Here is a 15,404-nt window from a genome sequence, read left to right as displayed (position 1 = left end):
ACAGATTTCCACCCTCAGAGACCAGCACCTTGACACATGAAACAAAGCCCACACTACACATATAGGACAACAGTCATATATAAATGATCTTGTAGAAGAATAAGCTTTCAGTTGTTCCTTTGGGGTTCTGCTAGGATATGTGAAACACTCCAAAAACTACATCCATTTAGCAATGAAATAATATGTGCCACATGTCGACTCAAGGTTGAAAAACATCCATTTGCAGACACATTTTTAGTCTGGTATGTGAAAAGCAGAGGAATTAACAGAACCCAGGGATTAAGTTAAATGAGTAACACTGCCATTTGTGGCATTTTTATACAAAACCAAAAGGGTTTTGTGATAAAAGATAAAACATTTTAAACAATCATCATCATCATGGAAAAAAAAAAAAACAACCTGTATGACCAATGTACACCTAAAAACCCTAAAATTCTGTGATTCTTGAAAAATGTAGCTTTAGAATGAGCACACATTAATATCTAATTCTTTAGAAAATTTCACAGACCTATGTTATAAGAGGTCAAAACAAAGTTTTAGTTAAGGAGAGAGATGTTCGAGCCAATCGATATGCACCCTTAACAACCGACAGTGATTATTGCACACAACTCAGCTAAGGCCTCTTAAACATTACCACAACAACAAACAAAAAAAAAAAAAAAAAAAAAAAAAAGGCAAGGCCCTCTCAGAGCAACCCACTTTTAAATAAACTATTTATCTACACTTCATAATATGCCACCAGTACAGGTCTACTGATAGCTGAAAAGTGCTACAATCAAAATATATTGTGATAATCTTTATTTCATAAACTGATCAACATAAATGGTAGCGCAGAAGTCCCTTAAAGATCTCATCAGTAAAAACGTGTTAATATATTTTTTCATTGGTCACTAGAATCATGAGGAATCATAAGAAAAGATGTTAATTAAACTTCAGATCTTTTGTGGTCAAGGAGAGTAACATGCAACAAAGCAAGTGGTTAGAGAAGCAAGTGCCAGACAGCTGATAAAGATGGAAAACATTAATACTTGAGTAACAGATGAGTGCCGTCTAGATTTAAATATGTACCCACGTAAGGCACAATAGCTAAAGCAGTGCATATGCTCTTTTATGTAGTGCCTTTTTAAAAAGGACACTGCTTCAATGGTTACTCCACACATCCGACACAGGTTAGTCACCCATACTGCAGTTACAGAAACTGGTCTTGTTACAAAAGAAGGTGCCTGGGCGGTCAAAACTGTTTACTTTAATGTAGCAGCAGAGAAACAGACTACAGAGGAGCTACTTGGTTTTCTTAGCCTGAACTGCAACGGTGGGGCTGTCAATTCGACACCCTCTCTCAGACTTCCTCCACAGAGGAGCCTCTTGGATGCAGATCAGAGACTGCATGCTTCTCAGAGCCAAAATTCAAGCTACTGCCAGTCTACATTTAGATTACATTTTGTTGTTTGTGGCATCTGTTTCCGAGCCAGCTCTCTGATCATTTTAGACTTGCAGCAATTCTAAAAAACAGTCTGGAAAAGCAGTATAGTTCGCATGGATGTAATCAGCCCACTGACAAGCCATTATGTGTTGTAATCAGTCCCATAAATATAGTCAGCATGCACCCATCTCCACCTACTACCATCATAATTGGCAATAAGCAGAAAAGGCCTCAATTATGCAGGAGCTCTCTAGCGACTGTGTAAAGAAGTGCATTCCATCTTTTCCTACCCAAGTAGTTTTTTAACTTAATATAATCAGCACAAGGACGCCAAGAAGCAGCAAATTCAAGTAAAAAGTAAGTGAAAGTAAAAATCAAGCCTAGAAGAAATGAGAAGAAGATGATTATACCCCCACTTTCCTGCCTGCCTCTTTATGCACTATTTTCCTTTTGAGCAGCCCTGTTCTACTGAGCCCACTAGCAGTGAGGTGACTACCTACCATTAACAGTCATAGGAATAATAACAACCGATAACGGCAAATTAACGGGGTGATTACAATCCAAACAGGATTAAAGGTACAGAAGCCTGAAAATGACCAGATGAGAGACACAGTAACCACTTTTTAAAAATATTTTTCCGCCAATTATGTTGACTCAGACGTCACATGTTCAAGAAGTGAATTGCAGTCCATCCACTCCATCATTCATGTTATAAACACAAACCCTTCCTGAATAATCTGAGTTGGAATTCAAGTCAACCCATCAAGAATGTTAAGTACAAAAACAGTAGGAAACCCCCAGCATAGAAGAAGAAACTTCACCTCGATAGTCTGTCCTTCTAGTCAAGTAAAAATGGAATTCAGGTTAGTTTGCCAACAGAGAGAGTCAGAACTTAAGCCAGGTCAGATTAAAAATGCCAACAGTAAGAGCCTTGAAAGGACTTTCAATCTTCACATTCAGTCGGCCTTTCTGTGAGAATTCAAGGCTCTTCTGTCCACAGTCATTAAAAGAATATACTTAACCTGGAGTCTCTCTTTAATTCTTGTTTAGCCAAATAAGTCTTTCAGATCATTGTTGACAGATGCACTATGTTTTATCCCACTTGGGTTCATGCTAGGGGCAGCAGCAGGTTGAGCAAAGTTCTGAGGGCTGAAAAAAGGGTTTGCTTGCATCCCAAACGCACCAGGCACCCCTCCCATACCAACTGGCACACCCTGCATCTGAGTCTGAGGGTTCTGGGGTGAATTAAACTGACCGAGCCAAGGGCTGCTGGTTCCAGGTGGAGCTTTGGGACCGATCTGGTTAAGAGTGACTTTGGGCTTGTTGGATGTAAAAAGATTGTCCAACGCTGACATGTCAGGAGGTTTATTTGTTTGTCCAGTTGTTCCTTGATTCTGTGTGAGGGATCCAAAGTTTGGGGTGCTGGTGGTGGTGGGCATTCCACCGTAGAGGCTGGGACCTGTGGGTCGCATGCCCATCCCCATGCCTCCTGCCTGGAAGCCCATAGCTGGGTTAAAACCATTTGAGACAGAGGTTCCCATGGAGCCGACCATTGGACCAGAGGAGGGGAATGTAGACATGGTGGATCCTTGCACTGGGGCTGGTCGTGCTGTGTTTGCCATGGACATAGATGTCATGTTGCTGAGAAGGCTGCTGGTCAGATCCTTAGTCTGTAACATAACAAGTAGTATGATTAGTGTTTGAGCACGAGTGTGTGTTTGTGTACGCAGATATTGTCAGGATTTACCTGTGAGTTGGAGCCAGCGGTGGCTGCTTTGATCGTCTGTGGCGCTAACGGCTGCTGGTTCCTCAGTTTGGCTGCCTGTTCCTGCTCTTTAGCCAATCGCTGCTTCTCTTCTAGCGTGAGAGACACCTAGAGGTGTGCAAAGGAAGAAAGGAAATAAGCAAACCAGGCTGCATGCTAAATGAACAAAGAAGAAAGCGGGTGGAAATTAATCAAAAGAATTAACTGCATACTCTGCTAGGCTGTGAGACTGGTGCTGCAGATCCATTTTCCTTCCCATTAACCCCTGTGCCACCAAAGATGTCATCAATCTGAAAGCAAAAAGAAGAGATTTTAAGAGAGGCTAACATTTACAGTCACGTTGTCAGAGCCGATGACTGTCATGAAATCAAGCAATCACCTGGTTGCCAGAATTAGGTGGGCTCTTGCTCTCCTCTGCTTGGTTGAGTGGATTTGATATGTTCATGCTCCTGTTAAATGACATTTGTAAGTGCTTACTTAGTCATAACATTACCAACAGTACTGTCTGTTAATTGCTCTCTATTAAAGATTAGAGGTACTTTAAACATTCTAGGACATTTGTAGTTTAAAAAAAAATAAAATAAAAAATAAAAATCACAATTAATATTCACAGTCATTTAATCAAAGATAATTAGGAGTTTTACTGTACGTGGTGAACTAAATTAAGAAAGACACCTCTGCTGCTCCTGCATGATGTGTAACTGCTCCAGCTTGGTCTTGTGCTCTGTCTCCATGCGGCTCAGCATGTCACGGATAACCATCATGAAAGAGTTAAACTGGAAGAAAGCATATCAATTACCCTATGTGTTATATTAATATTTATATAAAGTTTTCTGTTGTTTTTAGAAAGTTACAGTTAAATAACACAAATATTATATCAGTTTGACTGTGCAGTACTTGATTGAGATTGAGGTTGTTGTCTATACTGAGGGAGACGAGGTGGGGCAAACTCTTGGAAGCAAGATGCTCTTTGGGGATGCCCAGCTTCTTGTGGTTGAATGTACACTTATAGATCCCTAAAGTAAAGAGGAATCACGTCAAATAAAGAATTCTTAAGAAAAACAAAATGTGAAATGATATGGTAATATGTGTAACTTCCTCTGAGGAGGGGAGATGCTACGGTTTGTTTACCTAAGATGCCCATGAGTACTGCTGGTTCTCTAGAGGGGATCTGTTGCAGGAAGGGCAGGATCTCATCAATGACAAACCACTTGTCTAGATATTCTAAAATCTTCCCCAGGCACACGAGAGAGTTCACTCGCACCTACACATCGAGACAAGACACACAGTGACACAGCAAATTACAGAATTAAACAGGAAACACATTAATGCATTTCAGTCAGTAGCTAACAACACTGAAAACAAGAATGTGGCATTTTTAGAAAAGAAAAGGCAAAGTAAAGACTTTTTAAAATATATATATATATATATATATATATATATATATATATATATATATATCATTTTATTGAGGTAAACAGCTCGAGAGCAGAATGAGCGATGTAGACTCACAGCAAGTGAGGATGTCTGTAGGCAGGCTGATTTGATCCGAGGGATGAGAGAGTTCTTCATAGATGGGTAATCAATCAGGTTTGCAAAGGTTGGGATGATGTTGAGGCACAGCTCCTGCTCAGCGAGAGATAATGTTATTAAATGTGACATTTTGATAATGAGTTGAAATGCATTCTTACTGTGCTTGCAACACTAAAAGGAGAACTAAGAGTACAGGCAAAAATGAATGTCTCAAACTGACAAAGCACAATTCTAAAAATAAACACCAATGAAGTAAAAATTAGCAACTACTCTTATAAGCTGTGTCCCAATTCCTAGGCCGCATCCTTCGAAGGACCCAGCCTATGCGATCTACATGGGCCGAGTCCTTCGAAGACCGAGAACGCTGGAAGTGCGAGGCTGTGAAATGGGACGGGCTAGCCTTCAGATTTGCGTCACCAGCTGTCTCGGTAGAGTTCAATAAACTCAGCTGTCAGCTCCCTGCTTCCTAAAATATAACAGGACACTGGAGTAAATTCTCTACCATTTTCACACTTCTGTGAGGTCTTAGGAGGTTCACCAGTTTTCTGTTTGACATTTATTAGGCTGTGTGAAAACTATAACTTTAATCTCAGCCAAACCGATTTACTCAGGAACAAATAAAACACTGAAGAAAGCCAAACAATAACATTTTTAAATTAACACCTACATTCACCCCTGAAAATATGTTGAAAGTTTATTTTGTGACCCAGAAAGAGTAAAATTAAAGCACAGTAGCTGCCGCCATTGTTGGAAATAGGTTGGGCCACGAAGGATACACTAACCCATCCTTCAAATCCAGTGAAATGAAAGACGCATTTGTTGGGCGCATTGGGAGCAGCCTTCGAATTGGGACAGCCATTGTCACCAGGCTGTGACGTAATAAGCCTTCAAATGCGGCCTCCGAAGGATGCGGTCTAGGAATAGGGACACAGCTATAGTGTTTCTAATTTAGACAAAAGATATCTAAAGCAAAAAAAAGAACCAGACATACCAAGAATATCTTAGAATGTTTATAAAACTGCATCTATGTTTTTTCACAAATTATGTGCACAGTAGCTCCTTGAATCATAATCTATTTCACCATTCCTGTTTCCCCTCTGTACCTGGATCTGTACTGAAGGGGCTTCCAGAGCTCTGTAGACCATGGGCAGCACACTATTCTTTATATCATCTGGTGGCGTTTTAGTCAGCAGTAGGTCCATCTTTTGCAGGAATATCAGCAGAATCTGCACAACACAGAGACTCAGTTAAGAAAACAAGAGTGAGGAAATACTAGCCTATGTTCAACAGGTGAGTACAGTGGAAGACGGAAGTAAGAGACTCATTCCAGTGGTTTTAGTACAGCTTTTAGTATCACTAACAACATAACACATACACTAAGCTGATGCGACGAGAGAATATTCACAGCAGAAAAACCACTCACCATATTGCTAGCCTGAAGAGGCATGGGAAGAAAAATACAGAGAAGTCTTGATAATGCGACAGAACAAGACATAAAGCACCATGCGTTTTAGGCAGGCTAAATACAACTGTTCAATCACATATCAAATATTAATTACACACGTGTCTCAAAGTGGGAAAAAAATATATCATGCAAACAGAGTTTTTAAAACAGATATACTTCCATACCTGAGGATCCATCCTAAGGCGATGTGTATATTTCAAAAGTGACGTTTCTTAAAGCACCAGTTGTTGCAAATGTGCACAAGTTTAAATTAGTGTCTGTGTCAGGTTACATTTCTGTATACCTGAATAGGCTCTTGCTGCTTGAAAACAGGCGTGAGGTCAGGCAGGATGAGGCGAACATATTCGTCCTTGGTGCACTCTTCAGCAATCAGCAGCACGTTGGGAAGCACAAAGGGAACCATGTCCGGATTGACGAACTCAGAGGTCAAAGCTGGCAAGATGCGATATACAACCACTCTCTAAAGAGAAGACACAACAGAATAGGTAAAAGATGAAATGACATGACTAATATGAGTCATAAGATCGAGTGTAACACAGTAATACTGCTAACTCAGGAGTAAACCAACGTGTTTATACAAATCCTGAAAATGAAGGTGAAATCTCCAGTATTCACACTGCAAACAAGTCTTTGGGGGGACTTGTTTGCAGCATTTACCTTTGGTAGCTTGGGTAGGACTTTGGGGAGTCCTTTGTAGAACTGGGACTTCTGTAGGTTGTCCCTCTGGAAGAGGGAATCAAAGTACTGCAGAGTGACTGCACCAACATCATCAAAAAATGGGATCTGAAAAACACACACAAAAAAATATTTTTCCTCAAAGGGAGGCCTATGAACGATGGAATGATATTCTTATGCAAGCAATGAATATGCAGACCTTAGTCATCTGGTCGGCATCAGGCCGGACATTAGGTGTGACACTGAGCAGCATTTTGACATGCTCCCGCACCTCCTCTGGGATCTTGCTCAGCACCGCTGGACTCATGCTGCTCAACTACAATTGAAAGACAAGAATAAACCCCATAACAGTAACATATACCCAAGTTATTTGTATTATAGCTGTAATGTATTCCATAGTTTATCAATACATTAAGTCCACATTAGTTTAGAGGATCTTTTCTTGGAGTTTAGACTGTTACTGTCATGGTTCTCTTGCGCCTGAACTATGAGTTGGTAAATGACTCAGATCTCAACAGATGACAGTAGCTGAGCATAAAAACTAAACAAACCAGGCAAGCTGGAGTTTACATCTATACTGCCCATACTAATATTTGTGATGAAGACTTTGAAGGAATAGCTGGAAACCAAATAAGTGTATTTGTTCCCTTTATTATGGTCCACTTTTATTCTCAAGGCAACATTGTTATCTTGGCACAGCCGCACATCATTTTTTGTTTACTTCAAACATCTGCTCTCTAATGACTGGTGACAATCAAATCCCGTTTCACAGGGAAATCAGCTCAAGTGGAGGGCATCAAGGAACAAAGGCAAAAATAAGAGGAGGATGGAGAAAGATGGATGCACATGCACAAATGCACCAAAAAAAAACAAAAAAAACAACAACAATGCCTACAACAAGCATTTTTGAAAATCAAAGCCAAAGACTGTGCAAAGGTTTTGGTTTTTTTGAGCAGCAGTCATTAAAAAAAAGAAACCAACAAAAAAACAAAAAAAACAACAACAATGCCTACAACAAGCATTTTTGAAAATCAAAGCCAAAGACTGTGCAAAGGTTTTGGTTTTTTTGAGCAGCAGTCATTAAAAAAAAGAAACCAACAAAAAAACAAAAAAAACAAAAAAACAAACCCACAACATGTCTACAATACAGCTTCACTTACCTGGTCCAGCTGCCTGCTGAAACTCTTAAAAATGTCATGCTTGTTGACTTGGAAAACAGGCTTCCCCTCATTGAAGACAGCATGCATGACCACGCCCAGAGAATACATGTCAGAGGCAGCGTCACAGCTAACTGACAGTATGTACTCAGGAGCCAGGTACTCTGGGTTGGGTAGGCAGAGTGGAGGAAGGTTGGGCTGCCACTCTTTACATGTGTACTTGGGCTACAGGAAATTAAAGTAAGACGTCAAAAAGTTGCAAGATGTTATTCTGGTAGAGCTTCGTCACGGCAATAAGCCAAGCAGGCTGAAAACATACCTCAGCATCTGACGGGTTGTTAGAGGAGATGCTGAAGTCAAAACCCATGATCTTCCACGCACCACTCTTGTTGAGGATAATGTTCTCTGGACACAGATTGCCATGGACCATTTTCACCCCGCTGTGGAGAAAGGACAAACCCTCCGAGATCTGAAGAGAGAGAAAACTGAAGTTATTGGGAAATCTGAACAAGATAAATTAATTTGCCTCAAACAACCAAGATACACCAGTATTATCAGTTTAACTGGGTCAACATACATTTTAACACACTGTAAATGAGTTCTGGGTCATAAAGTTTAAACACAATTCTGCACTGCTGCAGTAAAAGTTGTGTAACAACCAACTGATGCTAAACACTGCAGGCATTTCTTTTAAGGTCTTTCAGCTTCAATCCCCTGCTTTATATAACAGATGAGAAATGCTCTGAGGAAAAAAAATAGAAGAATTAGGACCAATGTGGGTGACAGAGACAATAACGGAGGTGGAGGTGAATGTAAAATGTTCCCTGGTATTACAACCTGTCATAAAACATAATTCTAAAAGGTGACAGGCAAGGCTTGGCATCAAGCAGGTTCAACTGGCTTTGAGAAGAAAGAGCATAGAAAATGTTTTGGATCTCCAAGCATAGTACTAAGAAAAAAAATAGAAGAAAAAAAGAGAAGAGGAAGTGTGCACTAAATAAACACCAGTATTTCTTGCTCTGTAACCTGTAAAGAAAGACTGAGAAGCTGATTATTGCAACTACATTAATAACCAGTACTGTTGTGTAAATAAATGCTTAATTAAAAGCTTTAAAAGTCTAGTTTGCCATGTGCTTTGCTCAGTCTCAAATTAATATAGTGACTAGGGATGGATACCGGTGCCATTATGTCAGATATCTGGATCTGACAAAAGTACCGGTTTGGCACCGGTATCGAATGAAACCTAAACAATACCCATCCCTAATAGTGACAGTAAATTGATCCCTTTACTGTTTAAAAGTCGTAAGCTACCCTTCATTTCTTTATGTTTTAATGGGAAAATGGGAAGCAGATGTAGACATTTATTGATCTATTGTTCTGATTTATTGTTCTGTACTCTGTTAAGATGACCTTCCACTGCTTCAATAAAGTTTAGGTCTAGCCTCTGGGGAAGCTAATCTATGACTGATAGTGTTTATTGTGGGTTTTTTCTATCCAGGTATGCTTTTTTTTTTCAAGTCATTGCCAACCAGATGCTTTCCAGAAGGTGTTACCTGGTGGATAAAAATCTGATGGTAATGCTCTGGGTTTATATTTCCATCAGTTCTGACAAGATCCCCAACACCACCGCCTGAAATGCAGCCCAAAACCATGACAGAGCCTCTACCGTGTTTTACATACATCTGTACATCTGTAAACACTCATTGTTATACCTCTCTCCTGACCTCCTCCATACATATTAACAATGACTTACAAACATTTAAAGTTTGAAATCTACACTACACCAGACCAGTTGCTAACAATTTTCAGTTGTGTAATTTGGCATTCTTCAGCCTTTTCTCCGTTTTTCTTCCTTAAGAATGATTTCTTGACAGCTTCACTTGGATGAGCTGATATCGTCGTGTTGGTGTTGTTCCCAGATCATCATGAAAATGTTGTTCCAGGATCAACATCGCAAGTGACCAATCACATTGTTGTGACGTTATTCTTTTGCGCGCCAAGCCATTTGTGCATTTATGAAATTCCAATGTTGCAAGGACAATATCAATTCTGCTTACCGTTTCTTAAAGGGTTACGGTTAGGGTTAGGGTCAGGGTGCGTTGATTGGCGGACAGAGGCGGTTTCTCGCAGCTTAAGTAGTTTTTGGTTTTACGGCGGTTTTTCCTGAAGTCGCAAAAGAATAACGTCACAACAATGTGATTGGCCACTTGCAATGTTGATCCTGGAACAACATTTAGTATGATGATCTGGGAACAACACCAACACGACGATATCAGATCGTGCGCTTCACTTCCACTGACACCATTTCTGATGAGGCTTCAGTGAACAGCAGATGGGTCAAGTGAAGGGACACATGAGTCTCTCAGGTCCTGTGTCAGGTCTTTCGGTTTATTTATTTTTTTCTCATTTCTTAAGGATATAGCTTTCAGATACTGACAATCTACTGTACATAGTTTTTTGTTAGGAATGCTACTTCTTTTGTCCTCCACTTTCTCCTACTGGAGTGAACTGAAAATAAATGTAAATGCAGCTCTGACTGACCTTTTTTTTTTTTTTTAAATTATTCATCAAGAAACACGCAGCCATACAAAAAGAAATCTATTCTGCCTACATGCTCACCTGTAGCAAGCCATACTTGGTCTCCACATCATAGAGCTTGTACTCCTTGATGTCGCTGGGCACAGGGCTGGGCAGGTTGTCCCATTGGCCAAGCACGTTGGACAGGCTGGCAAACACCGGCTCTGTACAGAATGCCAAGCAGTCTCTGAGGGCCAAATAAATAAATGTCATCAGTTCAATTCAAAGCAATAACAGACAGAGAATAAACAAAACAGAAAGAGTAAAAACAGACGGAAGAGAATTATGAATTTAGAGCTGTCATGGATGAAAAGAAAGAAAGCACAAGGCCTTAACCTTTACTTGCCATGATCCATTTTCATCTCAAATGTCAAGATATCCTCTGAGCAGTGACTCATTCAGTTTCATCCATGACATACATACGTGTGTGTGTGTGTGTGTGTGTGTGTGTGTTAATCACCGTGATTCTTCCAAGGGATGCTGAACAGTCAGGAGTCGAGGGTGACGCAGTCTGGTTAGCTGTTGCACTCCTCTTTTCAGTGAATCGATGATTTGGTCCTTCTCAAATTTCTGATACTTGTCAATCATTTTCTTGTCAAAAACAAAAACCGCTACTTCCTGGAGGGTAAAAGACATACAACAACATGGTGACAGTGCAGTTTTCAGTCTCAAATTAATTCCTTTTCCCCTTTCAGCAAAAGTCGGGTAAATCATTTATGAACTTGGATCAAATCTAAACTTGTGTCAAGAGGTGGTCTGGTCAGAGAGAGACACACACACACACACACACACACACACACACACACACACACACACACACACACACACACACACACACACACACACACACACACACACCTGTTTGGTGGACTTCTTGGTGCCATTATAGATCCTCCAGCTCAAGCCGGGACCTCCACTTGCAATGTGTCGCCCCACCTCAAACTCCCGTGTCACAGGGTTGCCCATAACAGCACTAGTGACATCGGCTGTCACCTTAGTGACAGTGCTTTTCAATTTGTTCAGCATGGACTCCATGTTCAGGCTCGACCTGGCAGCTGAGATAAAACATTGATGATGATCATTAAGGAATGATCAGAGGTTAAAGACATAAGCTAGAGTCAGTCAGATGAGGAAATTCTTTGCAGTTTTTGCAACCAGGCACTATGTTACATGCACAGTTACAGTATACTCCACTGTTATTCTTAATATAGCAATTTCCCAAATTGCAAGTTGGCCATGCAAACTGTAAATTCAGTTTGTATATCACGCATTAGACCTTATTCTGATGATAGAATTTTTCAATAAAGATGTGGAATATGGTGGTAATATTAGATTCAGTACATTCAGCATGTACTGTCTGTGCTGTACACAAACCAACAATAGTTTGGCAGACTATAGTACAGATGCATGCCCAAAAAAAAAGCCCACAACTCTGGTCAGTAGGAGAAAAAAAACAACTTCTTTTCAATGATATAAAAGCCTTGTATATCAACAGGTCTTTGGATTTCTGCAGATACTGAAGAAGCACCTTTTAGAAAAAAAAAGACAGTGGTTAAAGAAATTAAATAGGAAGGCTGTGTTTACACAAAACCCCCAATAATGAGATTGATTAAATCAGTTCCTTTTGCAAAAGATTATCAGTAAACTGCAGCCACATATCAATAATTTAATTAAAATATGAAGCTGTTTCAAATGCGTTTCCTTTTCCTGTTTCAGAATAGGCCTTTATGGTGACCCTACTAAGAAGCCTCTAAAAACGCGAGTGTGCATTCCCAAACCCGTTCCCTGGCTTTCACCCCATTCTCCTGTTTAGCAAAAACTTCTACTATATTAAGATGAAATCGGTGGAAGGCTTCACAAAAAGGTTATTTGCTCATTTTGTCAGCTTCATGGGACTTGAAACACAAATATTCTGTGTAGGTAGTTGGTGAAAGAGACATCTGTGTGCTTCTGGCAAAGCAAAAGCCTTCAACAAACCATTAGACATGCACTAATGCACCTGCTTGAAAATTTGCACATCAAAGTCCCCACCAGCATCCTCCCTGTGCTGGCTGAGGAGAATAAGCATAGTAACAATCCGCGCTGTCCCCAGAAATATAAAATGACTCAGAGCAAACTGAGCCACACCACATTAATGCTCTCTTTCAAAATAGTCTAGAGTAAGAGCAAGTTAGGCAACAGAAACCTAGACAAAAGAGCATGACCGATGATTGTGAAGCAAGTTTTTTTTGTTTGTTACGTTTATTTTTTTAAAATGCAAACACTTCCTTCAGTGTTCTTAATCTTTCTTGAGCAGCCTTCTAGACCTTTGATGTTTGAACCGAATAAGCTCCCAGCAAATCCATACATTGCCACGTAAGCTGCAGTTTTAATAATTAATTCTTTACAGAACCCTACATTTAAAGTGTTATGGATGGGTTTGAAATGTTCAAAATACAGTGATTCTTAATAAAACGTTTTATAAATGCTTTCAAACTTAAATTCAATTTTGACTTTGCTGTGGTTTGCTGGAGGAGCAGCATCGGAGCTGCTGACACCAACAAACTGAATAAAACAACTAGGAAAACCAGGGTCTGTGACTGACTGCAAACTGGATGTTTTTGAAGCTGTGGTGGAGAGATGGTCACTGAACAATTTTTTATCCATCCACCGATAATCCAGACCAGCCTGTTCACTTCTTGGACAGGCAGCTGCCAGACAATATTATAATTTCCTCATCATTTCAACTACTGTAACAGCAGAATTTTCCTATTAAGGGATAAATAAAGTATTTCTCATCTCATTATATGTAGCATCACATAGCATCACCTACTTTTGAAGCTGTTAGCGTTCTAGAATTTGTCCCTCAGTTTAAGAATCGAAACCCTAAAGCCCTGATGCTTCATTTGAAAATGTGGCAGTGCTCTGAAAAATGCTGCAAAACATCGAAAGCACTAAAGGCAATCAGATTTGAAGATTTCATAGAACAGACAGCATCATAGCCTATTTTACCACGCCACTGCTTCTGCCTGGAAAGAGTGGAAAGGCCAAAAAACAATGGCAAAAATATCAGTACGCATGAATAGAAACCCATGACCCTGTTTTTCTTTGCAACAAGCGTCCTGACTGTCTGCTGACGAGTAACTAAATTGAAACGCGTGATTTACTTGACTGTAATCTATATTAATACCAGTTGCTAACCTAATAAAGTCGTTAGCACCTTAGCAGCTGGTCCCCAGAGAGCCTGTTAGTATCATGGTGGAATTGTTTATGAAAACTGGACGTATCTAATAACAAGTAAGTAACGTCGGCAGGAATTAATAAGTTCTTCATATTCGACACGATCAAGCCACATGTTAGCATGGGTTTCAAAGTGTTATGGGTCACTCGGCGTGTCTGTCAGATCTGATTGTGAAATACCTTGATGTTAGCCAAGTTAACCATCTTGTTTAGCACACAGCCAATGCAAACGAGTACTGAAAGCACGGCTGGCAGTCAACAGATATCTTTCCAATTCTTCTATTAACCCTTTGCCTACCTATGTCGCAGACATCATCGTTGCAATATGTTGCCTTTTTCCCCACATGAACACAGCAGTCACCTGCCCAAGCTAACTAGCCAACAATGCGCAAGTAGACTGACGTTCCAGTCAAACAGCGATTATTTCTATATAAAACTTTCACTCCGAATGCCTCCAGCTACTTACCTTAATATTAAAAAAGGGTCTCCGCTTTACTTCCTATTGTAAGTGGGCTCTCAGCCGTACCGCTGTCAGTAATGGCTGTGAAACACAGCCCCCATGTCTTCCAGTAGCATACGAAATGAGTTAGCTTGGTACGCTAGTGAACGAAGAGCTCTACTTCCGGGTTTGTTAACGGAGTCAGGTGCGTCAACGTCATCAGGTACTCTTTTTCTTTTATGTTTTTTTTAAATAACCACTTCGAGGTCGGTTTTATTTTAACTAAGTTAAAACGTAACTTTTATACACGGTCATTATTTCACACTTTGTCAATTTATTCAAACAATATGTTTATAATAAATTATTAGAAAAATATAAACCTATGAATACAAATATGAATTTTAAGGATTATTATGTAGTTAGAGGATAATTTAGGCTTCAAACGTGGTTTAAAACGACAGGAACCAATTTGTATTATGTATTTGAGAATAATAAATAATAAACCATCGATGTGCGGTGCAACCCTGTTACCAATATTCTAAAAAAGTAGATTTCAAAAATGTTTTTTCATAAATTCTTGACCAATAAGTCAAAGAGTCACCCTCATACTGAACACTCGAATATTTATTAAATTTCAGATAGGAATTAACTTAATGACAAAACATTTGCAGTAATAGTAGTGTTGAAAATCCTAATCAGAAACAGATGAAGTGTGTCAAAAAAAAAAAAAAATCATAATTTATATTTATCCTCACTATTCCATTACAAAACACTGACTTCTAGTTTGCACTGTGGTACATACACTGCAACATCGAAAGTTTTAGAAAGGCTTTATTAAACATGTTAATCTGAAACAAAATAAAGTATGTTTCAGCATCATAAATTGCATTTTTTTAGATGATTTCAGTGTTTCTGAAAATAAAATGAGACCACATTTTTTATTACGACCATGTCTTCATTACAGTGATGCTTATAATTTTTAAAGAAAAATTACATCAGTAGCATATCCAGTTAGAGTACCGCACTTTTTCCAATGAGGTCATAATGTCTATCTTTCAAGTAAAAATCCTAAAAACTTCCAATTAGAATATTTAAATTATGGCACTAAATACAGTCATTAACCATAAAATTATACATGAGGATAGTTATCC

The 15,404-nt window shown here is 39.4% G+C and overlaps 1 protein-coding gene across 1 annotated transcript; it reads right to left on the bottom strand.

Moving 5' to 3' along the window:
- Positions 1–831: 831 nt before the first annotated feature.
- Positions 832–14,405, bottom strand: scyl2 (SCY1 like pseudokinase 2). Its single transcript, XM_085375463.1, has 18 exons — positions 14,281–14,405; positions 11,454–11,650; positions 11,056–11,213; positions 10,638–10,782; positions 8,338–8,487; positions 8,022–8,243; positions 7,061–7,177; positions 6,844–6,969; positions 6,470–6,646; positions 5,825–5,947; positions 4,701–4,814; positions 4,320–4,452; positions 4,086–4,204; positions 3,864–3,964; positions 3,568–3,637; positions 3,401–3,478; positions 3,171–3,296; positions 832–3,093 (listed from the first exon to the last, which is right to left on the bottom strand). The coding sequence occupies exons 2-18, from the start codon at positions 11,628–11,630 to the stop codon at positions 2,470–2,472; spliced, it is 2,760 nt and encodes a 919-aa protein (XP_085231589.1). The 5' UTR covers positions 11,631–11,650; positions 14,281–14,405; the 3' UTR covers positions 832–2,469.
- Positions 14,406–15,404: the final 999 nt, after the last annotated feature.

This window comes from Diplotaxodon limnothrissa, linkage group LG17, assembly GCF_057381915.1.
Source record: "Diplotaxodon limnothrissa isolate DT_005_m linkage group LG17, D_limnothrissa_male_GT1.1, whole genome shotgun sequence".
Classification (NCBI taxonomy): Eukaryota; Metazoa; Chordata; class Actinopteri; order Cichliformes; family Cichlidae; genus Diplotaxodon; species Diplotaxodon limnothrissa.
The sequence above is the reverse complement of the archived record's forward strand: the minus strand, read 5'-3'. Positions and strand labels throughout refer to the sequence as shown.